At 47.9% G+C, this 23,934-nt stretch overlaps 1 protein-coding gene across 1 annotated transcript; it reads left to right on the top strand.

The window, feature by feature from the left end:
* Window positions 1-1,605: 1,605 nt before the first annotated feature.
* Window positions 1,606-23,135, top strand: MORC3 (MORC family CW-type zinc finger 3). The gene is made up of 17 exons (XM_040056067.2): window positions 1,606-1,696; window positions 6,717-6,789; window positions 7,769-7,901; window positions 8,943-9,157; window positions 10,626-10,773; window positions 11,055-11,202; window positions 11,289-11,420; window positions 11,649-11,768; window positions 12,164-12,261; window positions 14,236-14,340; window positions 14,432-14,554; window positions 14,636-14,710; window positions 15,231-15,273; window positions 16,078-16,262; window positions 17,376-18,207; window positions 18,322-18,485; window positions 21,075-23,135. Exons 1-17 carry the CDS (start codon window positions 1,658-1,660, stop codon window positions 21,226-21,228), a joined length of 2,787 nt encoding a protein of 928 aa, XP_039912001.1. The 5' UTR covers window positions 1,606-1,657; the 3' UTR covers window positions 21,229-23,135.
* The last annotated feature ends 799 nt before the right edge of the window (window positions 23,136-23,934 follow it).

Genomic DNA, 23,934 nt, shown 5'->3' with positions numbered 1-23,934 from the left:
TTATTCTGGCATCCCCTGAGGTGTCCCTCCTGTGAACGTCCCGTGGATGTCACCTGTTGGCTTGGGGGTTTGTGGAAGGTGTCCGGTGCCTCTGAGCACCCCAAACCTCCTCCCCTCCTGGTTTTGGGGGAGGCTGTGGGAACCTGGCCACCGTGGGCTGAGGTCTCCACACCCCAAACCCAGCCAGGGCAGGATCTCTGTTGTGTTTGGTTCTTTTCGTGGGTGCGTTCCTCTCCCTCAGTCCTGTTTGTTTATCCCTGGGCTGGGACAGTTGAACAATAGCACTCCTAGGGGTTCAGCTTACAGTCCAAAGTCCCACTCGGGTATCTTCAGGGAGGTTTCTGTGGTCGTGGCTTCTTTACACAGTTTTTGTTATAATGGGCAAACCCCTTTCATAACAATGTTCAAGGCATGAATCATTTCAGTCCCTGACAGGCTCGTCATGTCCAACCATGACCCTGTCCTCAAGTGCCACATCCACCAGTTTTTGGAACATTTCCAGGGATGGTGACTCCACCACAACCCCTGGGCATCCTGTTCCAGTGTTTTACCACCATTTCCAGGAAGAATTGTTCCCAGTATCCAAGCTGAGCCTCCCCTGGCCCAGGCTGAGGCCGTTCCCTCTGCTCCTGTCCCTGTTCCCTGGGAGCACAGCCCGACCCCCCCGGCTGTCCCCTCCTGTCAGGGGCTTGTGCAGAGCCACAAGGTTCCCCCTGAGCCTCCTTTGCTCCAGGCTCAGCCCTTTCCCAGCTCCCTCAGCCTCTCCTGGGGCTCCAGCCCCTTTCCTGGGCACCTGGACTCAGCAGTAAGGCAGAAGTAGAAACTGTGCTGGGGAGCCAGACAGGAACACTCTGAGTGCCTGGAGTGCAGGAACGCTGTGGGGAAGGGCCTCAGTGGGAAAAGCCCTGGGGGTGCTGGTGACAGGGGCTGGACACGAGCCCAGGGGTGCCCAGGTGGGCAAGAGGCCCCTGGCACTGGGCTGGATGAGGAATTGTGTGTGCAGCAGGAGCAGGGCAGGGATTGTCCCTCTGTGCTCCAGGGCTGTGTCCAGCTCTGGCTCCTGCAGGAGTGCCCTGGAGGGGCTGGAGCGTGTCCAGGGCAGGGAAGGGAGCTGGGAAGGGGCTGGAGCCCCAGGAGGGGCTGAGGGAGCTGGGAAAGGGCTGAGCCTGGAGAAAAGGAGGCTCAGGGGGAACCCTGTGGCTCTGCACAAGCCCCTGACAGGAGGGGACAGCCGGGGGGGTCGGGCTGTGCTCCCAGGGAACAGGGACAGGAGCAGAGGGAACGGCCTCAGCCTGGGCCAGGGGAGGCTCAGCTCGGACAGCAGCAGGAATTTCCCCATGGAAAGGGGGCCCAGGGAGCTTTGCAGCGCCCATCCCTGCAGGTGCCCAAGACAGGGCTGGACGAAGCACTCAGTGCACCGCGCTAGGTGACAAGGCGGAGACCGGGCACAGCTGATTCCCAAGCTCTTTTCCCATATAAGCAACCCCCTGAGGCCGCTCCGCCGCCCTCCCCTCACGGCTCCCTCAGCCCCAGCCCCGCCCGTACCGGCGGGGGCGTGGCCCCGCCCCCAGCCCCGCCCCCCGGGGCGCGCGCCCGCTGCCGGAAGCGCGAAAGGGCCGCGGGGAGGCGGAAGCGCGCGCGGGGCCGCGGCCCGAAGATGGCGGCGAAAACACAGGGCGGGATCCGGCTGAGCGCGGTGAGTGTGAGCGGGCGGCGGGGCCGCGGCCGGCCGGGGGAGCGCACCCGAGGGACCCGACCCGAGGGACCGGCTCGGTCCGACCCGCTGCCGGGGGCAGGGACGCCTGCCGCCCTGCCGGGCTGCTCTGAGCCCCGTCTGAGCTGGCCTTGGGCGCTCCCGGGGTCACTCCCTCAGCGAGGGCGGGGAGCGCCGCCTCGTCTCTCCCGGGGGAACGTGGGGCCGGGGGCTTTGCCGCTCTTATCCCGGCTCACATCCTGGAAAATGAACTTCTCTCGGTCCGGCCGGGCTGTGCCGGGGGGAAGGCGAGGGCTGGGGGTGGGCTCGGTGTTGAGGGCGGGATTTGCCAGCCTCTGGTGAGCGCCGTGACCTCTAATTGCCGGCTTATAACTTCGAATCTTAACTACTTTTATTGCAAGCGGCCTAATTACATTTTAACCCTGATTACATCTGTGTGGGATGAGTGTTCGCGCAGTTAAATGCTGCCGTGTTGTGCTTTTCGGTCGCGGTGTTGTTGCCGAGCTGTTGTGGCGATCGCTCGTTTGTTTGTGCTGATGTAAATGAAGTTAAAGCCGCTTTTCCAGGTGAAACAGGAGGGGTTTTATAAAGTCAATGCCTCTAAACCTCACCTAGAGCTACACCTGGCTCGTTACCTTGCTTATAGAATAGTAGAAAGAAGCAGGAGTACTATGATGAGTAACTTGGCAAATATTTGAGTGAAAAAAGGTGTGTTCGAATTTGCTCAGCACTGCCGGAATGACGGAATCATTCAGGGTGGGAAAGACCTCCGAGATCATTGAGTCCAACCTCTGGCTGAAATTATATCACAGAATATCAACTTCTGTTACCTTAATATGAATTTATATCGCCCTGATAAAAGTTGCCGTGGTTCTAGAGGTGAGCCCTAGACGTCACCTCCTCAAAGTTCCAAAACTGGGTTTTGATTTTGATTTCAGGCCTTTAATTCTTGCAAGTGCTTGAAATCCACAGTTGGCGTGGTAATTTGTTGCAGCAGGGTTGTCCTGCTTTTTAGATGAAGATTTGGATTTGTTGTTACTTTTTGGACATAGTATTGGTCTTCTCGGGAAGAAAAAGTATCCAAAACTCAGCCTTTGCATCTGGCAGATGAGAGTTTGAAATCATTCTCAGCTTGAAATCACTTTGCCAGGCTGAGCTCTCAGAGGCAAGAACGAAACAAGACACGCTTGGTCACTTTCTGAATTATTTTCAGGCTCCTCTTCAGTTTTCTCCTGTTGCAGGCACAGAGAATTTGCATTCAGTGGCTTTCCAGTGAAAGCTGTGAGTTCTGTAGGGTTTTTCTTTTTCTTTTTTTGGCTCAGGTGAAGCAGCTGAGTCAGCTTTGACCAGGTCTGTAAAAGGCTTCTTAATGCAGAGAATGGTGGGGAGAGCTGATGGTCACAGCTTTTTGGGAGTATAAAGTACTTCCCGTGCTTTCAGAGACACTGGGAGGGCCTGGGAACTCCTTCCCACGCTGGAATTTATCTCCTGCTGTTGCTCTGGCAATATTTTTTTATCCAGCTGAACAATGAAGCAGCTCGGGGAAGTGATCCAGGTTAATATTTTAAGAGTGGTTTTTAATTTGGATCGGTCCCTTGATGTGGTTCATTGCACAGTCGTGGAGCTGGGATTGTGTAGGTGGGAGGAGAAATTTCGGGAAGTTTCAGGAGGAATTTTCCCGTGGATAGGGGGCTCAGGCCTTGGGAAGAGCTGCCCAGGGAGGTTTGCAGTGCCCATCCCTGCAGGTGTCACCTGGGCTGGGGACAAGGTGGGCGCCAGGCACAGCTGGGAGGGATTTTCCAGCCTAAACAATTCCATGAAAATGGCAGCGTTGTTCCCAAGAAGTTGTTAAATAAATGCAGGATAAACCAAGATGTGGTTTTTTGGGTTTTTTTTTCCACTCAAATGCACGAATCAGTGCAACGATGATTGGTAACACAACAAAAAACTATTTTGTGCAAGCAATCAGTTCCTAAGATGAGGGAAACTCTGCAGGGCTTTGGGATTTGTGCACTCCCGAGGATCTGCAGGGGCTGGGACAGTTCAGGTTTGCTTGGAAAACTGAAGTTCCCGAAGCTGCCTGCCGTTTTTGAGAGATAAACTGCTTTATTCTTCAGTATTTGCTGGTTATAACTGCAGGAGGTGCTGCTCTCAAGACAGCTGAGTTTCAGACACGCTCAGCTGGAAGAAGTTGGGTTGTATTTGGCTGCGCTTGGTCTCAGCAGAAAAAAGGAAATTACTAAACAAAACCCGCTTAGTAACGAAATGTTTTTGGCTGAGCGAGCAAAACAGCTGGATTGGCCAAGTGAGTGCTCAGCTCTTACTGAACCTCAATTAATTATGAGCTAATTAAAGCGGCACATTGATGAATGAAGTGCAAGGGGACAAACGGACTCGAATATTTCTTGATGAGTTCATCAGGAATTAGGGAGTGGTTGCTGACAGCTGGATTGCTCTGGAGGAAACTACAAAACTGCTGGCCTTAAAGCACTGTTCTCCTGGTTTTAATCTGGTTTTTGTGCTCTTGTTTCAATGCCTGGCACGAGGAAGGCCAGGCTGGATGGGGCTTGGGGCATCCTGCTCTGGTGGCAAGTGTCCCTGCCCGTGGCAGGGCTTGGAACTGGGTGGTCTTTAAGGTCCCTTCCAACCCGGTCCAGTCTGGAATCCTGTGATCAGGTGGTGCTGTCTGCTCTGAGGTAACTTTCCCATCAATTTCCTCTGGCAGACTCGTTCACCTTTTGGGGTGGGAGCTGTGAGAGCCGAGGCCCCGTTTGCTCCAGTTCCCATCTTCCAGCCCTTCCTACACCTGCTGCAATTCCCAGTCCTGTGAACACTCTCCAGCCTCTCTCAAACCCTCCCCAAGCAGTGATCCAGAGAATAAAGGCAGGATTCCTGCGATGTTTTCAGAATCCCCAGAGGTTCACAGCACTGACACGAGGGGGGTGGAGCTGTTGCCTTACACAGGCAAGGTTTGGTTGCTGTGCACACAGAAGGATTTGGTTCACGGGCAAAAAAGGACATTTATTGCTGATGCTGCCACTGTGGGCGACACTGAGGTTCTTTCTGTCCTTCCTCAGCGTTGTCTGATGGTCAGGGGAGCTGCTTCTTCCTTTCCAGAAGGAATTTTCTTCCTGGAAAGAGTGCTCAGGGAGGTTTGGAGTGCCCATCCCTGGAGGTGGCACTCAGTGCTCTGGGCTGGGGACAAGGTGGATCAAGGATTCCATGAGATTCCCAAGTGTGAGTTGATGCCTCTGTCAAAGCCACAGTCAGGACTTCTTGGCAAGTCTGTTTTCCAGGGAATCCAGCAGGAAATCCAGCATTTCCAGCCTCCTGTGTGGCTGGAGCTGTTCAGTGTTTCAGCAGGGAGCTGAGCAGATGCCAGATCCCTGAACGTGCAGCCCTGTGGTGGGTTGGGATTTTATAAATACCGTTTTGTTTTGCCGGGGAGGGGATTTCAGGTGGGACAAAACCCCACCAGTTGTTTCTGGTGGATTTTGATCCCAAAGCTTAGAAAACAAAGGAGCAGATGCTGCCGGCTCTGTGCAAGTGAAGAGAATCACGCAGAGCTCTGAGGATCCCCCGAGTTCCTTACAGCAGAGGGAGAGATCCAAAGATCCTTTTTGCCCACGTGTCGTGGCACATGAGAGCTTTCCATTAATAGCCCAGAGGAATTTTCTTTTGGATTCAGGATTACTTGGAGGTGTTTGGGAGCACTCTGCTGGCTTAGGCTGACTCGGTGCACCAGGCTTTGTGAACCTGGAGCTCTGGAGCGCAGATGGCAGCGAGGAGCGCGGTGTCTGTTCCCCCCGGCGCTCCGTGGAGAAGCGCAGGGATTAAGTTGCAGTTGGGAGCGAGAGTCATGTGCTGCTGTGACCTGAGCATCGAGGTGACGCCTCTTGGCACTTCGTGTCGCTCTGAACCGCGGCTGCTGCTTCTCCCTGTGCCTTCCTCCCGCTCTGGTGCCCTCCCTGTGGCTCTAGGATTTGCTTTTAGCATCGTTCCTTTTCACCTTGGAGCTTTGAAGTGGCTGCTCGCTTTTATTTGATTTGCACTTGACTTTTTGTTTGCACTTCATATCTTTACAAAAGCGCTGGTCAACGAGTAGCCCCGTAAAAATTAGGCAATACTGCCTAATGGATCTGTACAGAGCATTTTAAAGTACCTCTCAGATTTTCTCTGTCTGTGTTCTGGTGTCTGTGTAACTCAGTGGTTCAGGGGCTGTTTTCAGTGTTGTGTTCAGAGGTGCTGCTTTTTCCTGCTGTCACCACAGCCCTGGCAGGGGGGCTTGAGCAAATCCCTGCGGGGGGTTTGTGTTAAAGGCTTTGTGGGAGTGTAACCGTGGATTTCCTCAGGGATAATGCGAACACAAGTACCAGCTGCAGCAGTTAAAATTACTCCAGGTCCTTAACTTACATGGATATTTAGTTCTGGTTTTCCAAACCTTGAAGTGAATATATGTGAGCCTGGGCTGGGGCTGCTTGGCAGTTCTTTTGTCACTGACATCTCCAAGTTACATCCCATAAAGAAGTGCTTTATTTGTATACTTTCATCTAATTCTGCGCCTTTGGGTCCATCAAATGTGTGGGATCCATCTGCTAAAAGCACAAAGCACCCCTTGGGAGGGTCTGAGAGGGGATTTTAGTCACTGTGAGCACAGAGGGTGTTGGGTGCTGCTCACTCTTCACGTGAAGTTTGAATCCTCCTGGTTGAAGATGGGAGTTTTTAACATCTGGGAGCTTCTGTTACTGGCTTTGATGTTTTCTGTAGCCTCTGGCATCATTAGATAGCAATGGTTTTTATGCTCAGAATACGCTGAGACTGTGCTGAATTTCCTCTTCAAGAGCTGTGTTAATGTTCCCTGCCAATACCCAGAAATCATTTCAATCACAACCTTTGGGGAGTGTTGTCCAAACCAGCTTCCTGGAATCTTCCTTTATTTAACAGAAACAGCTTTCTGCCTTGGAGAGCACAAACTAATGCCCCTGCTTGTGCTTTATTCCAGCTGTGCCCAAAGTTCTTGCACACCAACTCCACCAGTCACACCTGGCCCTTCAGTGCAATTGCAGAACTCATAGGTAGGTGATCAACAGCTTGGAATAATTCTTGTTTCTCGTTACAAAACCTTTTTCCAGCAGGTAGGGGAAGACCTGGCTCAGCACCCTCAGTGTTTTCTCTTTGTTCTGGTCCTGTTCCCTGCGTTACCTGGGGCCTGTGCAGCTGTTCATTAGCTCCTGTTGTTCATCTTGCCTTTCCCTCTCCTTTCCGCCCCCCAACAGAGGAAAACATGGATTTTTCAGCTGGATAAACCCGAAGCTGTCCCACAGGAGGAAACCAGAGCTCTGTGGCTGTGGGAAGGCCTGGCTGTTTTGAGAGTACAATCTGTTAAATCATCTCATCTCTTTTCACACTCCAAATCCTTCCAAACTTACAGCTGTACCTGTATGTCCTCTTTTGTGACGCTGAAATACATTTTATGAAATATTTCGCTGTGATACACTTTGGACTTGAAGAAACCTGCCGAGCTCTGGTTCCTTTTATTGGCTGGAGCTATTTTCTGTCTCTCAGCTGAAGCTGCAGAGAGGCAGAGGTGCCATCACATCCACCCTTCCTTCCCCTCCCAAATCCCAGGGGATGGAAGGAAGGTGCTGTTGGGGCAGCTGAGGCTGGGCCTGGCCAGGATTCTTTGCCAGGATCCTGGGCTTTGTGGAGCCCTGCTTTCTCTTTCACATCCTGTAAACAGAAAGTCGTGTCGAAAGCATTTTGCAGCTCCCTTCTCTAAGGGCTGTAAGGGAGAAAGAAGGCATTGCACCAGCTGCTCTGCAGGCAGGAAATGAAACTGGAACCTTGGCTTGCTTTCATTTTCTGTTCTCCTGTGAGCTGCTCACCTCCAGCTACATTTTTGGTCTCTGTGTTGCTGTCATTGATAATCCGGGGAATTTTGTGTTGTTTTGTGTGAGGTTCTCCTGGGTTGGATGCAGCTGTTCCGCTTGAGAATGTGTTTGCACTCAGTTGGTTTTTGTTTTCTGTCTCCCACGCTGTTCTGCTTGCCCTCAGATAATGCCTACGATCCGGACGTGAGCGCCAAGCAGATCTGGATCGACAAAACCGTCATCAACGACAACATCTGCCTGACATTCACCGATAACGGGAATGGGATGAACTCAGAGAAGCTGCACAAAATGCTCAGGTGAGCGCCCTCTTCACCTGTCCTGCACAGATCCCAGCTCTGGTTCTGTCAGTGCTCCGTTTACTCCTGTTTCTCCTACGTAATTCACTGATTTTGCCCATAAATTCAGCCTTTCTGAAGGTCCTGAATGTCCAGGTGAGACTCCAGAGCAGGCAGGTGCTGCTAAAGCTTCCCTGTGACTTTCAGGGAACTTTTACCACATCATTTCCTTTTATCCTTTCTCTCAGCCTTCCCTTTACACTGGAAACTCTCTGTAGTGCCTGCTAATGGAGATAAGAAGAATTCAAATATTTTATTTTTACTGTCACCATAATCATTATTATTATTAGTTACTTTAGTTTAAGTTAGTGAATGAGAGGAAAAGGGAGATTGAGCTCAAACCCACTGGAATGTTAATAATAGAATGTATTGTAGAAAAATCAATGAATTTTCTATTTTGTAAATAATTGTTTATCTTTAAATATTCTGTAAGGTTGGAACTGATTTTTCTCTTATTTCTACTGTAGCAGGAAGCTTTCTGTGCAGTTTCTCTCAGTGTAAAAAATTGCTCTGCCTGCAGATTTAAATTTGAGCGAGCTTGAATTCAAACTGTTATTTTTCTGTTAGATGCCATAATGAATAGCTTCCTAAATTCCACGTGCAGTTCCCTGTTTTACTTGAAGTGTGATACGGAAATGGAAAACTTGGAGATTAAATATTTTCTAGGAAGTGGAGTGGAGAAAAATACAGGGTTGGGGGCTTTTATTAGTATTTACTGTGAGACTACAGGATAACTATCAGAATCCCATAAGAATATTTTTCACCTAATTCCAGATTCAATATTTTTGCTCCATACTTAAAAGCTGGAAGCAGATTTTCCCGAGTGTGGTTTTAGCAGTGTTGTCCAGGTGATTTTAGGATTTAATTGTTGAAGAGTCCCTGATCTCTTAAACAAGAGGGTTGGATTAAGTAACTTGGCAAGTCCTGCACTTGCATCCCTTGAACCCTCAAGTCTTCCAGGGATTTTTTCCCCACCCTCCTCTCACGTTTTCCACGTTGCAGCTTCGGCTTCAGCGACAAGTCGGTGATGAACGGCCGCGTCCCGGTGGGGCTGTACGGGAACGGCTTCAAGTCGGGATCCATGCGCCTGGGCAAGGACGCCATCGTCTTCACCAAGAACGGGGACACCATGAGCGTGGGCATGCTGTCCCAGACTTTCCTGGAAGTCACCAACGCAGAGCATGTCATGGTTCCCATCGTGACGTTCACCAACCAACATATCCTTTCGGCATTCCCGGTGAACAGGGGATGGGTGCATGGATGGGCAGGGTCTGACAAGATGAAGTTTAATAAGTCCAAGTGCCGAGTCCTGGATTTTGGTCACAAGAACCTCAGTGTTATAGGTTGGGATGGTGTGGCTGGACAGTGCCCAGGAGGAAAGGGACCTGGGGGTGCTGGTGACAGCAGCTCGACGTGTGCCCAGGTGGCCAAGGTGACCAATGGCACCTGGCCTGGATCAGGAGTGGTGTGGCCAGCAGGAGCAGGGAGGTCATTCTGTCCCCTCCATTTAGGATGGACACTGAGTGCTGTGTCCAGTGTAGGAAGGACATTGAGTGCTGTGTCCAGCTCTGGCCCCTCAGTTCAGGAAGGACATTGAGTGCTGTGTCCAGTGTAGGAAGGACATTGAGTGCTGTGTCCAGCTCTGTCCCCTCAGTTCAGGAAGGACATTGAGTGCTGTGTCCAGCTCTGGCCCCTCTGTTTAGGATGGACACTGAGTGCTGTGTCCAGTGTAGGAGGGACATTGAGTGCTGTGTCCAGCTCTGGCCCCTCAGTTTAGGATGGACATTGAGTGCTGTGTCCAGCTCTGGCCCCTCAGTTTAGGATGGACATTGCGTGCTGTGTCCAGCTCGGGCCCCTCAGTTTAGGATGGACATTGAGTGCTGTGTCCAGCTCTGGCCCCTCAGTTTAGGATGGACATTGAGTGCTGTGTCCAGCTCTGTCCCCTCAGTTTAGGATGGACATTGAGTGCTGTGTCCAGCTCTGGCCCCTCAGTTTAGGATGGACATTGAGACACATCCAGAGGAGGGAATGAGGCTGGTGAGGAGCACAAACCCTGTGAGGAAGGGCTGAGGGAGCTGGGGTTGTTCATCCTGGAGGAAAGGACACTCAGAGGTGACCTTATCACTCCCCACAGCTCCCTGAAAGGTGGCTGTGCTCAGCTGGGGTTGGGCTCTTTCTCCAGGCAGCACTGACAGAAGGAAAGGACACAGCCTTAAGCTGCACCAAGGGAAATGCAGGTTGGATATTAGGAAAAAGCTTTTTACAGAAAGGATGATAAAGTTCTGGCGTGATGTGCCCGGGGAGGTGGTGCAGTCACCATTCCTGGATGTGTTTAACAAAGCCTGGATGTGGCACTGGTGCCGTGGTTTAGTTGAGGAGTTGGGGCTGGGTTGCACTCGATGATCTTGGAGGTCTCTTCCAACACGGTGATTCTGTGAGAGTTGTGGGTACAACCCAGATTTGGGGAATAACATCACCTGAAGGAAATCCTTGGCTGCTTTTTTGGATGTTGATAGCAAGATTCTCTCCTTGGAGGGGAGACATAAGCCAGAAAATTCTGGGAGATGCTGTAATTGGTTAAAACCTTTAAATTTGAATGAGAAGCTGGGAACTGAGTCCAGAAACTTCCTCACTTTCTGCAATCTTTACTCCATTCCAAGTCCCTTGCCTTAACACAGAGCCCACGGCAGATCAGTGATCTGGCAGAATCCAGGAACAGCCTCAAAGCCATCCTGACACATTCCTTGTTCTCTACTGAGGAGAAATTACTGGCTGAGCTGGATGCCATCATGGGGAAAAAAGGCACCAGGATTATCATTTGGAATCTCAGAAAGTAAGATAAATCCAATCTCTTACCTCTCATTAATTTCACATTTTCTTTCAGTGTGTGCAAACCTAGAAGGATTTGGGGGTTCTTTGCGTGTAGAATGACTGGAACAAGCTGTGTGCAATTAAAAAAAAAAAAGGGAAGCTGGACTCAAATGTGTGTATTTTAGCAAATCTCTGAGGAATTCCCCTTTTTTTCCTTCCTTCCTGGCTCCACCACAACACCTCCTCTTGTATTTGTTTTTTTCCCCCCCTATAATTCATACATTTCCCCGTCTTCGTTCTTAGAGATAAAAACAACAGACCAGAATTTGACTTTGACAAGGATAAATACGACATCAGAATTCCAGAAGACTTGGATGAAACAGGCAAGAGAGGCTACAAAAAACAGGAGAGACTGGACCAGATTGTTCCAGAAAGCGATTATTCCCTCAGAGTACGTGTTGGGTTTTTAAAATTGGGTTTGTTTTTGGGAGCTGGAGGGTTGTAAATGTTTGAATTTTAATAATGTGTGTTTTATAGGCTTACTGCAGTATTTTGTACCTGAAGCCAACCATGCAGATCATCCTGAGAGGACAGAAAGTGAAAACACAGCTGGTTTCCAAAAGTTTGGCCTTCATCGAGAAGGATATTTACAGACCCAAATTTCTCAGTGTATCCTTTCATATTTCCATTGCAGAACTGAATTCTGGGACTGGATTCTGTTGCTGTTACATTCATGAATTTGGGGTTATTTTTGTTGTTTTTTTGGGTTTTTTTTAAGTCATACTGAAGGAATTATCTCAATATAAGAAAAGAAACCTCAAGGACCTGCTCAGAATAACTCTTTATTTTTTGTGTTCCATGAGATTCACTCTGGTTTTCCTTAATATCTGCTCAAAGGCCAAAACAGTCAGAATTACTTTTGGATTTAACTGCAGGAACAAAGACCATTATGGAATAATGATGTACCACAAAAACAGGCTCATCAAAGCTTATGAAAGAGTTGGCTGTCAGTTAAAGGTAAGAAATTGAGGCTTCAGAATATTTTGACATCTTGACAAATTTCATTCAAACACTGATTTTAAAAAAGAACTGGGATGAAAAGCAAGATATTGATGTGTACTTTATAAAAATCACCTTTTTTTTGCTGTATGCAGCAGTTTAAAATTGTATTAAATTGTTTGCTTTTGAGTCTTTTTGATACAAAAGTATGAATCTGAGCATCTCTTACAGGACTGGAACAGAGGATTTATTTGGGGGGTTTATATCAAGATCCTCTCCTTGGAGAGGAGTCAGAAGCCAGAAAATCCTTTTTTACCCAATGCAGATACAGTTAATAATTACCTCCAGCAAACTCTTGCAGTATTGGCATGGATTTTGTGTTGGTTTTCCTGATAAACTTTAATTCCTCGCAGGCAAACAACATGGGTGTGGGTGTTGTTGGGATTATTGAATGCAACTTCCTAAAACCAACTCACAACAAGCAAGATTTCGACTACACCAATGAATACAGGTATTTTTTATCTGCATTTTCTACCCCTGTGTTGTCATTTCCTGGGAAATACTTTGATAAAGCTGCTTCTTTTTAATAGGAAAAATAAAAGTATCAGGTGCTCTGGCCAAACCTGGTTTAAATGCAAAAATGCAAACAGCTCCTTTTAGACACTTTTTTTATCTGTCCTCTCTTTGTCTCTTTCCTTATAAATATTTTTCCCACAATATCCACACCTGCCTTTTCCCCATGTTTTTTCCTGGATATTCTTTTGTGGCTGTTCAGGAGGAGGCATTTTTCCACGTGCCCAACCAACAGTGCTTTGAATGTGGATTTTAATGTGGAAATTTTGGGCATGGATTGCAAACGTTGGTGATGCTGAACCATTTCCTGCGTGTGGCACCACCAGTTCCTTTGGCAGAGGGGCAGGAATTGGGAATGCCCTTGGCAGGCACAGTGAGCAGGGAATGTTTTCCACTTGTTGGGGTTTTTTGAACACTTCACGTGAAAAAAAGGGGTGTTTCCTCAATCCCTTGGGTTTGATTTGAATGTCAGCACCCCAGGAAATCTGGGAACTTTGTGCCTAACCAGTCTGTCCAAAAAAAATATAATTAAATCAATATCCAGACAAGTGGAGGATCACAGGATCATTAAGGCTGGAAAAGGTCTCCAAGCATTTGAGTGCCACATCCAGCTGTTCCTGGCCATAGCTTTGGGGTGGAGGTGTGAGTTCGTCTCACAATTAAATTGCAATGAGCCAAGTTCATCTGAGGAGAGGGATTTCACCCCAGCAAAACAGCTTCTCCTCTCCTGGCTGCTGTGTGTTCTATCAGCTCCATGGAGTTCCCATTCCTGCAGGGATTCCAGCAGGACCTGGCTGTGCTGTCTCCACTCTGCTGGATGTTTTATCAGCCAGGAACAGATTCCCCATAACTGCATTTCCCCTCTGATTTCAGGGCTGTTACAATGGGAATGTAACTTCCCAGCTTCCTCTGATTTTCCCCCCCCTAGCACTTGGGATGTGGGTGAACGGTGATACCACACTTGAAACATCTTCTGGGAAGGTTTTTCTGCCAGGAGCGCTCCAGGCTTTGACAAGATGTTTTTGTTCTGGGCTGGAAAGTTGTGAACCTGATGGGAAGGTGCCCTGCACTTCCTCCCTCCCCAGAAAAGGGATGTGGTCCCATCCCTGCCTCAGTGCTCGTTTCTGCCCTTCTGGTGCCCCGTGGGGCAGCAATCCCTGCCCGGGGTTCAGAGGTGACCTGGATCCGAGCTCTGGGTCACAGCCCTGCACAAACATTTGTGCTGGTTCAAGGCCTGGGGCTGAGCCAGGCCAGGGAGGGCTGGGCCTGGTTACTCACCGCTGCATTGCTCAGAGGTGAATTGCACGGGCTGACAGGGGCTGTCCTCACCTCCAGCTCACCTGGGAGCTCGGTGCTTGTTCCTCGCCTCTCCCTTCTGGGTGTGCCAGCTCTGGGAGTCCCTGAGCAGGAAACAAAACCGAAAATTCCCCTGGGTGAGACTGACCTGCTCCTTTTTATCACACTGAGGTGATCAAATGTTTGCCAGCTCCTTGTTATCAGCACTCGGGATGTACAGGCGCAGCCAAAACCAGGGTGAGGTGCTGGATTGGTTTTGTGCTTTTTTTGAATTCTCTGGTTGAGGCTGAGCTGCTGAAGCCCCTCCAGGATTTGCTTTGTCCATCAACAGCACTCTTGATTTCTTTGTGCTCTGACCCATATTTCCAGGAATTCATCTGCTGACAAACACGACTTGGGACAATTCCTCAATTCTCCAGGTTTCTAAATTAAAAAAAACAAAACAAACAAACTTTTTATAAAAGGAAAAACTTCTAGAAAAGCTTTTTCCTCGCTCTTGTGCAATTAGAAATATTAAAGTGGTTCGTGCACTAATTCTGTCACTGGAGTTTACAAAGGTTCTTTCTGTGCTAGAACTGGATTATTCAAGGTGATCTTTGAATTCCTTCCTTCGTAGGCTCACGATAGCAGCACTGGGAGAGAAGCTCAACGATTACTGGAACGAGATGAAAACCAAGAAAAACGAGGAATATCCCTTAGCTCTGCCCGTCGAGGAGATCCAGTGAGTCCCACTGCGACAGCAGAGAGCTGAACACGCTGTCACTGGTTTATCTGATGTGCAGAGCCTGATCTGTTTTGCTTTTTTTGCCCAGGAAACAGCCTGACCAGACGTGGGTGCAGTGTGACGCGTGCCTCAAGTGGCGGAAGCTCCCGGACGGAATCGATCACCTGCCGGAGAAGTGGTACTGCTCCCTCAACCCTGACCCACAATTCCGGTAAGGACGGCCCAGGGACGCCTGAGGGGGTGTTCAGCTCCTTCTCTTGGGGGTTATTGCCTGTCCCCTTCCTTCCCTCAGGAATTGTAACGTGCCAGAAGAACCGGAGGATGACGATTTGATACATCCCACGTACGAGAAAACCTACAAGAAAAAGTGAGTTCTGGAGGCTTTCACAAAGCTCTCAGCACCAAAAACCGGCAAGGAGAGCTGTGCGGCAGCTGGGGTGAAAGTCCAGCTCCCAGAGGGATGATGTTCCACAGGATTTGGCAGTGTGGGAATAGTTTGGGATGTCCCAGAAGCAAACTGAGGGCTGTTAGGAGACCTTGGCCGTGAAACTTTCAAGGTCCGCATTGCAGCATATTGAAAAGATCAATGCATTTATTTAGGAATGAAAGGGTTCTTAGTTAAAGTGTATGACAAAAACTGGTTCGGGTAACTGTGTCTGTAATTTGGGTTGTTTCAAATATTTTCATAAGTAATCTAGAAGGAACTTGTTGGAAGTTAAGCTGACCTCAGACAAGCTTCCAGCTTCCTGAGGCAATTGTCATTCAGTAAACTGGGATTATTGTATGGAGTATTGTGTTAGCTTTCAGTGCTTAGATTTAGTTTTTATAGCCAATGAACAGTTTGAATCTAAGCTCTCCATTTCTGTTTTTCCCTTGCTGCTGTGCAGGGACAGGGAAAAACTGAAGAGGCGACTGGAGTACAGCCCCCAGGTAACTCCTGAAGCTGGCAGGAGCCTGCCCTGGCTCCCAGTGTCTGCTTTAACATCCAGTTCTGTACTCTGATGGCTCTGCAGGATTTGCTCCCCATGAGGAAACCCCAAATGGCCTTTCCTTGCTGCCCAGTGATGGAAAATCCACCATTTCTTTCTCCTTAGGAAGGAGTTTGAGAGGGACAGAGGCCAAAACTAGAAGAGATGTCAGTCACTCGTGGCTGTTTTTATGGCAGGACACCCAGTTCCTGAAAGGGGATTTGTTGGAGAGAGAAGTGATGAGGATGTGAAGGCAAAGATGCCCTTAAAGGTGGGGATAGATAGAGGTAGAACAGCTGCACTTGTGCAGGGAGACACTCAAATTCAGATTAAATCCAGATGCAGAACGAGATGTTTGATGGGAATGTCCGGATTGTAACTGAGAATCAAATTTTTTAAGTGGGATTTCGTTTCAGTTGCATTCAAAGTCAATTTCTGACCTAAGACCACTTCATTTTTGGAGGAGAAATGCTGCGTGTTCTGTTCTAACCTATTTGTTTCATTCTGTTGTTTCTCTGCCATTACATCTCCCCCAGCACAAAAGTAATTTCTAAAAGTGAAATAATTGCTCATTTTGGGCCAACTGAATCAACTCTGAGCAGCTTTCCTGGGGATGTCCCAAAATCCTGAGCCTGGGTTCATGGAGGTACTTGGATATGGAAATTTCAGAATTTTAGGTATTGGTACATAAAAAACTGCTCAAATCTATCCTGAAGAATCTACTAATACCTGTTTATTTCCATTCTTAACTTACACTGTCTTCTAGATCAATAATGAAATACTTTTAAAAACATCTGTTTCTTCAAGCAAAGACTTCAAAGCGTTCTCAGCTCCGAATACAAAGGAAGCTCTTCCAAGGTTAATTATACCAAAATCATCAGATGCTTCTGTTAGGAGATCTCTGCCCATTTTAATTCAAGTCTCTTCCCCTCACGTGGATGCTGATAGCAGGTGAGTGGGCCTCTACAAAGGAGATTCCTGTTTGTTTCTAAAATTAATAACTTAGTGATGGTGTTAGGGGCAGCCTGTGGGAATTCTGGGAAGCTCCAGGTGAAAGGTGTCGGGGGCTTACCCCAACATTGAGGTGGTTTCAGGGTCCTTTGCTCCCCTGCACAGCTCCGAGCCGAGCCGAAGGAAGAGACGGAGTTCTCAGGTTTAGATTTTTCAGTGTTGCATACTTCTTTTATTGTTTCTTATCTTACAATTTTCTCGGAGTCCGACAAGATGTTCGCAGCTGCATGGACTCCTCACGTCTCCCCCCTGAGCTGGGCTGTCCTTATCTTTTATACTAATTACTACGTATTTCTTATTTACTATTTCTTACCAATGTCTGTCACTATTACTAAAAAGGTCATCTTTACTTTGACCCAATCTGTGCCACGTCAATGCAGCAATGGAGTGAGGGAAGGAGAAGGAGGCAACGCCCCAGATTCTCCATCTTGTCCCCATTCACTTCAATGCTAGGAACCTAAAACTACTATTTTCTCATTCTGTGATAAGCTAAACTACTATTTCTCACATTCTTGTGGCCTGTAAACCTTCTCTCAGTGTAGGAAGTTTTTCCCATGGACTGAGATCAAAGCCAGTGTCTCTCTGAGCTCTGGGCTGGGGTCCCAGACCCCCCTGCCCAGGTCCCTGACCCTCCAGGGCAGCCAAAGGAGTGCCCTAGACTCCAACAGAAAGGGACCTGGAGCCTTTGTCAAGTACAAAAGTGAGTGCAAGAAAATGACAAAGGAACTGGTTTTGGTGATTTGTCTGCTCAGGAGCAGAGTCTGTGCTCTCCACGCTCCACAGGCTGTTTTCCTGAAGCTCTGTGGGGATGTTCTGGGAATACTGAGTGTTTCAGAGCAATGTGGGAGTGTGTGGATGGCAGGCACTTGTCCTTACAGGAGTTTACTCCAGCCACACAAATTAAAATCCCGTGCGGGGGATTTTCTGGAGTGGTAATTTTTGAACAGCGTTCAGAGGAACGCCGCACGTGGTTGGAAACAAATGATCTGACAGCATTTAAGCAAATAAACCGATTCTTTTAATATTTTAATATTCGAATATTTTCCTCCTCAGCCTCAAAAGGAGGACGCAGAGCTGTGTGACGCCCGTGTCCCTAAAGACGCCTCGGCTCAGCGACAAAACATTCAACAGCCACGAGGAGGATGACGATGATGAAGATGTCATCATCTTGGAGGAGAGCAGCACTCCGAAGCCTTCAGCAGATGCCGACGTTGCGGCGGTAAAAGCGGAATGCATCAATCTGGATCAGGACGAGAAGCAGAAGGAGAACTCCGCCGTGGGGGAACCTTGCAGCGCAAGCACTTCGGAACCGAGGAACGAGCAGCTGAGCTCAGCAACGCAGACAGAGCTCCCGCAGCTGGTGGTGAAAAAGGAAGAGGTGGAGGACATCCCAGTCCAGATTCCTGGGGCAGCGATGGAAAAGGAACAGCAAAAGGTCAATGGCGTTCCTGAGACGTCCGCGGAGGTGGAAAATGAACTGAAAAATCAGCTGCAGTTGTTGAACAGAGAAAAAGAAATGTACCAAAGCAAATGTGAAGCGTTAAGCAAACAGGTGGAAACGCTGGAACAGCAGCTCTTGGAGATGAATAATAAATATGTAAAAAAGGAAATGTGCCATCAGGCAACAGAGACAGTCCCCTCCTTTGGAGAGGAACACGCTGACGGGAGGAGCTTGGCGGAGGTGACGGCTCTCTATGAGCAGGCCCTGGGGGAAATAGCAACGCTCAAGGAGCAGTGCAGCACCCTGCAGAACCTAAAGACTGAGTGCAGCAGATGTGCTGATGGCGAGAGCAAGAGCGAGGTGGAGGAGATGGCAGTGCAGCTGGATGACGTTTTCAGGCAGCTGGACAAGTGCACCATTGAGAGAGACAGGTACAAAAGCGAGGTACGTCCGGCCAAACGCTCCCAGCACTTAAATCGCCTCCATTTTTTACACAGCGCTTCTGCCCCACCGTGTTTGCAATGGTTCTCACAGCTTTATTTTTCTTTGGATTGGCAGATTGAGGTCCTAGAAGCGGAGAAGAATCAAATGGCCTGTCAGTGTGAGGAGCTCAAGGCAGAGCTGGCTCAGTTAAAAGCTTCGATCCCACAGGCTGTAGCACGTGCAAACGATTCTACCACCAGTAATGTAGAAGACTCTGTAAATTTTTCTGATGGAGAAAGGTATCAGTTTTGTTCTTTCTAGATGTTCTTTCAAGATTTTTGTTTGTTGGTTGTATTTGAAATGTTTTGGTGAAGGTTATGTCTGATAATAAAATGTGATGCTCAGAATTCTTTTGTGACTCCTAACTAATGTTTTGTTTTTTTTTTTAATCAAGTGATGTTTGTGATTTATGATTTATTTGTGTGAGCAGCACTGGCCACTGCACAATAGAATGGCAAACTGATTCTTCTTAAAATATCCAAAACGTTGTATAACTTCTAAACACAACTTGCAAACCAAGGAGAGAAAAGGGAGGCAGGAAAGAGGGTGATCGTTATTTTCCTGCTGTGTAATGACCTTCACTTTGAGGTTTTTCTGTCTTGAATCAACTGAAGAGTTTGTATTTGAAACTTTCCTGTAAGAACTCCTTAGTGCATGCAAATCCTGTGAAATCAGGCTCCAGGCTGTGTCTTGGAATTAAACAAAGGTTGAAACTTCCAGCTGGAGAGCTGGGAGCTTTGGGAAGTGGGAATAGCACACACACAAAAAAACCCAGAGCAGGTGGAAGCAGAGTGAGCTGAGGTCTCTGCCAGGGGTGAAGCATCACCTGTGATAGAAGGGAACTCAGTTAAGGGAGCAATTCAGCAAATTGATCCCTGGGACCCGATGAGAGGCATTTCAGAGGGAGCTGAGGGCCTTGTAGTATCTCCACAAGTTAACATTCCTGGGAAAAGGCAGTTGTTCTGCCCATATTTAGGACAGCCAGAGCTCCATCCTGGCACTGCAGCCTCAATCCCAGGGAAAACATGGAATGAATCTACCTGGAAGGCACCTGCAGCCCCACGAGAGTCAAAAGGGAGTAAGGACAAACCAGCATGGGCTGACTGAGGGCAGATTGGGGATCAGCAGCCAAGGCCAAGACCGGAAAAGGCTTTTGCACCTCAAATCCTGCTTCCAGTTCTGTGCCACTTTAAAATGACATTGAGGGGCTGGAGCATGGCCAGGGAAGGGAACAGAGCTGGGAAGGGGCTGGAAAACACAACCTGGGAGGAGCAGCTGGGAAAGAGCTGAGCCTGGAGAAAAGGAGGCTCAGGGGGAACCTTGTGGCTCTGCACAAGCCCCTGACAGGAGGGGCAGGGACAGGAGGAGAGGAAATGGCCTCAAATGGCACCAGGGCAGGCTCAGGGTGGAGACTGGGACAGAAAATTTCCCTGGCAGAGTGCTCAGGCCTTGGGCTGAGCTGCCCAGGGAGGTTTGCAGTCACTGTCTGTGGGAGTGCTCAGGAGGAGTCTGGATGTGGCCCCTGGGGATGGCATTTTGGGGTGGTTGTTGGACTGGATAATCCCAAAGATCTCTTCCAACCCTGGGGATTCTGGGGTTCATGGCCTGGGTGACCAATCCAAGTAAACTCAATAAATTCCTGATGCCATCAGATTGGAAGGAACTCATGAGGGCAGAGCTGCTGCTGAGAGACTTTGACAAATTGGACAAAAATGGGCTGGGGGAAAAAAAAAAAAAACCCTGAAAATTCCACAAAGGCACCTGTGAATTCCATGCAGGAGCTGGAGCCAGCTCCTGGGAAAGCAGCTGGAGGAAGGTGCCCATGGTGCTGGGAGTGGCAGTGCGGTGTGAGCCCTCTGCAGCACAGAGTGGCCCTGCTCTCTGCTGGTGCCACAAACCAGCTCCTGCCGGGCTGGACTGGGGAAGAGCCCAACCAGGGAGTGCTGGATCCACCTCTGGACACTCCGGCAGGAGCGTGGAGAATGAGCTGGATAATTTCCAGAGACCCCTTTCAGTCTTAAAAAAAAAGAAACTGACTCGTATTAAAAATGATCTGTCAGCATTTAATTTTATTTTTCCTTATAGCTCTGACTTGTGTTTGCTAAAAGAATTAGGAAATAAATGCAGGACTTGGAGGTAACTTCCCTCTCCCACAAGTTGATGGAGATATGGCAGCACTGGGAGAACTGGTCATGGAGATGATAAAAGGATCTGAGAGTAGAAGGAAATGGGCCACAGAAGGGATGGCTCATGGCAAAACAATTTGATCAGGAAGAGGACACAGCAAGGACATCCAGGAAAGAAACCAAAAAAAGGGAGGCACAGCATTTTCCCTGGGCTATAACTCTTATTTCCTGTTTATATTTTAAAGACTTCGGACAAACTCCTCTTTCTTGCCTTCTCCTCTTTTTTTCTCTCCTCTCGTTCCCATGGGTTGTGGTAGTTTGGATTTCTAAAAGGATTAAAATACCAGGGCTTAATATTGCTTTGAGAAATGCAGGTGGTGTGGGATAAAGGATTGTACTAATGCTTATTCTGAAATATTTCAGATGGGAATTCAGTTTATATTGGTTTGAAACTGAGGGAATATTCCCCTTCGAGTTGAAAGCTGAAGAGAAGCTTGGAAAAACGAGTAGATTCAGAAATAATCTTGGTACACCTTTGCTTGCATCGGTTTTTTTGTGGGGTTTGTTTGGTTTTGTTGTTGTTGTTGTTGGTTTATGGGAGTCACGGAGCATCTCCAGCCTGGATTGCCAGTCCAGCTTTGTTGGGTGAACTCTGAAGACGGAATTCCACCTCCACCTAATCCCGTGCCGTTCTCTCCCCAGCCTGAAGCTCCGCTCCCTCCGGGTGAACGTGGGACAGCTCCTGGCCACCATCATGCCCGACCTGGACCTGCAGCAGGTGAATTACGACATCGACGTGGTGGATGAGATCTTAGGGCAGGTGGTGGAACAAATGCATGAAATCAGCAGCACTTAAAATCTCGATGTTTTTAGCAGGGTTTTATTGCTCTTCCATGATAAACCTGTAGGTTCCAGACTGTAAATAGGGCTGCTTCACTTTATATATTTGACATAGGTGGATCTCTCAGTGTAAATATTCCACATTTGGCTGTTCACTTCCTCCTCAAGGAACACTGTCAATAGTGACCCCCACCCTGATGGACTTAATTAAGGATTTTGCTTTGGAAATGTATTTGTAAGTAAATTTGCAGATATTTTTACTATTAGGAATCTTAATACTTTTCTACAGACACCTTTTGGTTGACTTTGGATCTTATATAAGCATTAATACCTGTGAGTATTTCCTCTTCGAAAGTAGTGGAATATCTTAGAAATGCAAAGAAAAAAAAAAACCCAACCCAGAATTTCCTTGATTTCCTTCCCAGAGTTGTTGTATCCCACGGTGTTGTTCCATTGCTCCCAGCAGTGTTCTGTGTTGCATTCATGGGATAGAAATGTAAGTAGTAGGTGAGAATTTGGGCCATATTTGGGGAATATTTGTGTGGTACTACCAAAAGAAGGTTTCTTTAAGGGTTTTATCCTGAAAACTGGGGATGGACCAGTTGGATGGGAGCACTTGAAAAGAGGGATGTTTCTTTATCCATGGTGTAAACTACAGGGTGAGCTAGAGCTGAAAATGTTCAGCTTCAACAGCTTTAGACAGTTTTTAGTATAGGCAAGAAAAAGGAATTCCTCTTTTTCACATCTCCCCTTTTAGAGTTGTGTCACCCTGGTTTTTCTGAGTTTTTTAAAGCCTTTTGATTGTTCATAAAACGGAGTCAGACTTTTAGCTACTGCACAATTTTAGGAGCAGTTTCTGCTCTTTCTCACACATGTAACACAAACAAATCCTTTATTTTTCATTCTCTGTCCTTTGTTTGCATATTCCTAACCTGAAAACAATTGTAACTGACAGCTGGTCTGGCCATTCGGCTGAGGGGTGAAAACTCCAGAAGCCAACCCACAGCCAGACCCACAAACGTATAAAAAGTAAGATATAAACAGGCAGAGGGGCGCTGGGCTTGGCTCAGCCTTGGGCTCACTCGGAGGAACTCTCTGCCCTGCAAATCTCTCGTCTCCATGTGATTGCTTTGCATGTCCCAATCACAGAGTTGTGTGCTCTAAATCTTCCCAGTTTTCCATGGCCATGGAAAAGCTGGGAGCAACGGTACCAAGAGAAATTCCCAGCCAGCTGCAGGGATTTCTTTCCAAGTCATTGGGAATGACAAACTGGGTGGCAAAGACAGCAGATCCATCTTTTCCTCTGTGGTGGGATTGGTCACCCAAAGAGCTATCCAGAAAAATGAGTCTTGCTTTAAGATATAAAAAATAAATTTTAAAAAAATCGTTTAATTAGTGTTCAGTATGTTAATTCATAGGAAGTATCTATTTTTATTTTATTTTTTTTTTTTAATAAAGCCAATATTGTTGGCTTTTGCACTGCTACTGTCCTGAGTTAATCCCTTGGTGTCCCTTTTAGTTCAGTGGAATCCTTTCCATGGACAGTATTTCTATGGAAGATCTCTCTCTATGCCAATAATAGGAATGCACTACTGTTGTACTTTATAAAGCAGAAATTGAATGTTTGATTTGGGAAGAGGTGGCTGTAATATAACTACGTATGACTTTTGCAAAGTTTATATTTCCCACTTCTCGGTGTGTAGCTTTTCCATTTCTTAATCATTATTTATTGCATCAGACCGTAGCTGAATTTCTTGTAGACAACTGGCAAAATAGAGCACGTCTATGAATTTCTTGTAGACAGCTGGCAAAAATAGAGCACATGTCTATATTAAAAATGGTAAATTTACAATGTACATTTACACTTTGGACAACGGTGGACTTACGGAAATGGTTTCTATTTACTTGTTAAAATGTATTTTTTGTAAAAAATAAAGAGATTTAAATCAGAGTTTGCAGGATCCCCCAAATTGTGTTTGTTTCCTAATAAACCCTGTGCAGAATGGGCTGAAGTGTTGGGTGTCAGAAGAAAGGCCTGGCTCAGTGTGGCGTTGGGCTGGGCACACCAGGATGGAAATGGCGTGGGAAATGTCCTGGATATGGAAAAAGCAGCGCTGTTAGAATCCAGGGGGTGTTGGTGGAATGCAGCTGAATTTCAGAAGTTCTGCTCTTGGTGCTTGGATGAGCCTTCCTTGCCTTTAGAAGTTCACCGAGCACGTGGCCTTGCACCATCCTGGCTTCCTAAGGCGGTTCCTCAGGATTTCTGTAAAACTCATTTTAAAACCCCCTGTTCCACACACATCCTTCTCCCTCAGCTGGAAAGAGATGGATAAGGAAGGATGGTGGGGAGCAGGATTGGGGGTCCCTGGGGTGTGGGGACTGGGATTGATGGAGATGGATGAGGAGAGGACTGGATCTGTCAGGCCTTAGTTCTATAAATGGTCTCAAACATTGCCAGAGGAGAGTTCCCACGGGATAACTCGCCCAAGACAGGCACAGCTGGCAAGCAGGAAAGGGAAAGGTTTGGAGTGAGCACAGCACAGGACAAAATTCCAGTGTGCAGGCGATGGAAAAAGTGCAGATGCGACACCAGGAACGTGCCAAGGCTCGGTGTGGCAGATCTGGGTGGCCTGTTCGGGCAAAAACTCCCACCGTGGCAAACTGGGGGAAAAGGAAGCAACAACTTCCACACAGCCCATGCCAAGCTGTGAAGGGAAGGGCA

Source organism: Hirundo rustica, chromosome 2 (genome assembly GCF_015227805.2).
Source record: "Hirundo rustica isolate bHirRus1 chromosome 2, bHirRus1.pri.v3, whole genome shotgun sequence".
NCBI classification, from domain to species: Eukaryota; Metazoa; Chordata; class Aves; order Passeriformes; family Hirundinidae; genus Hirundo; species Hirundo rustica.
Note: the sequence above shows the minus strand (reverse complement) of the source record. Positions and strands in the feature narration are given on the sequence as shown.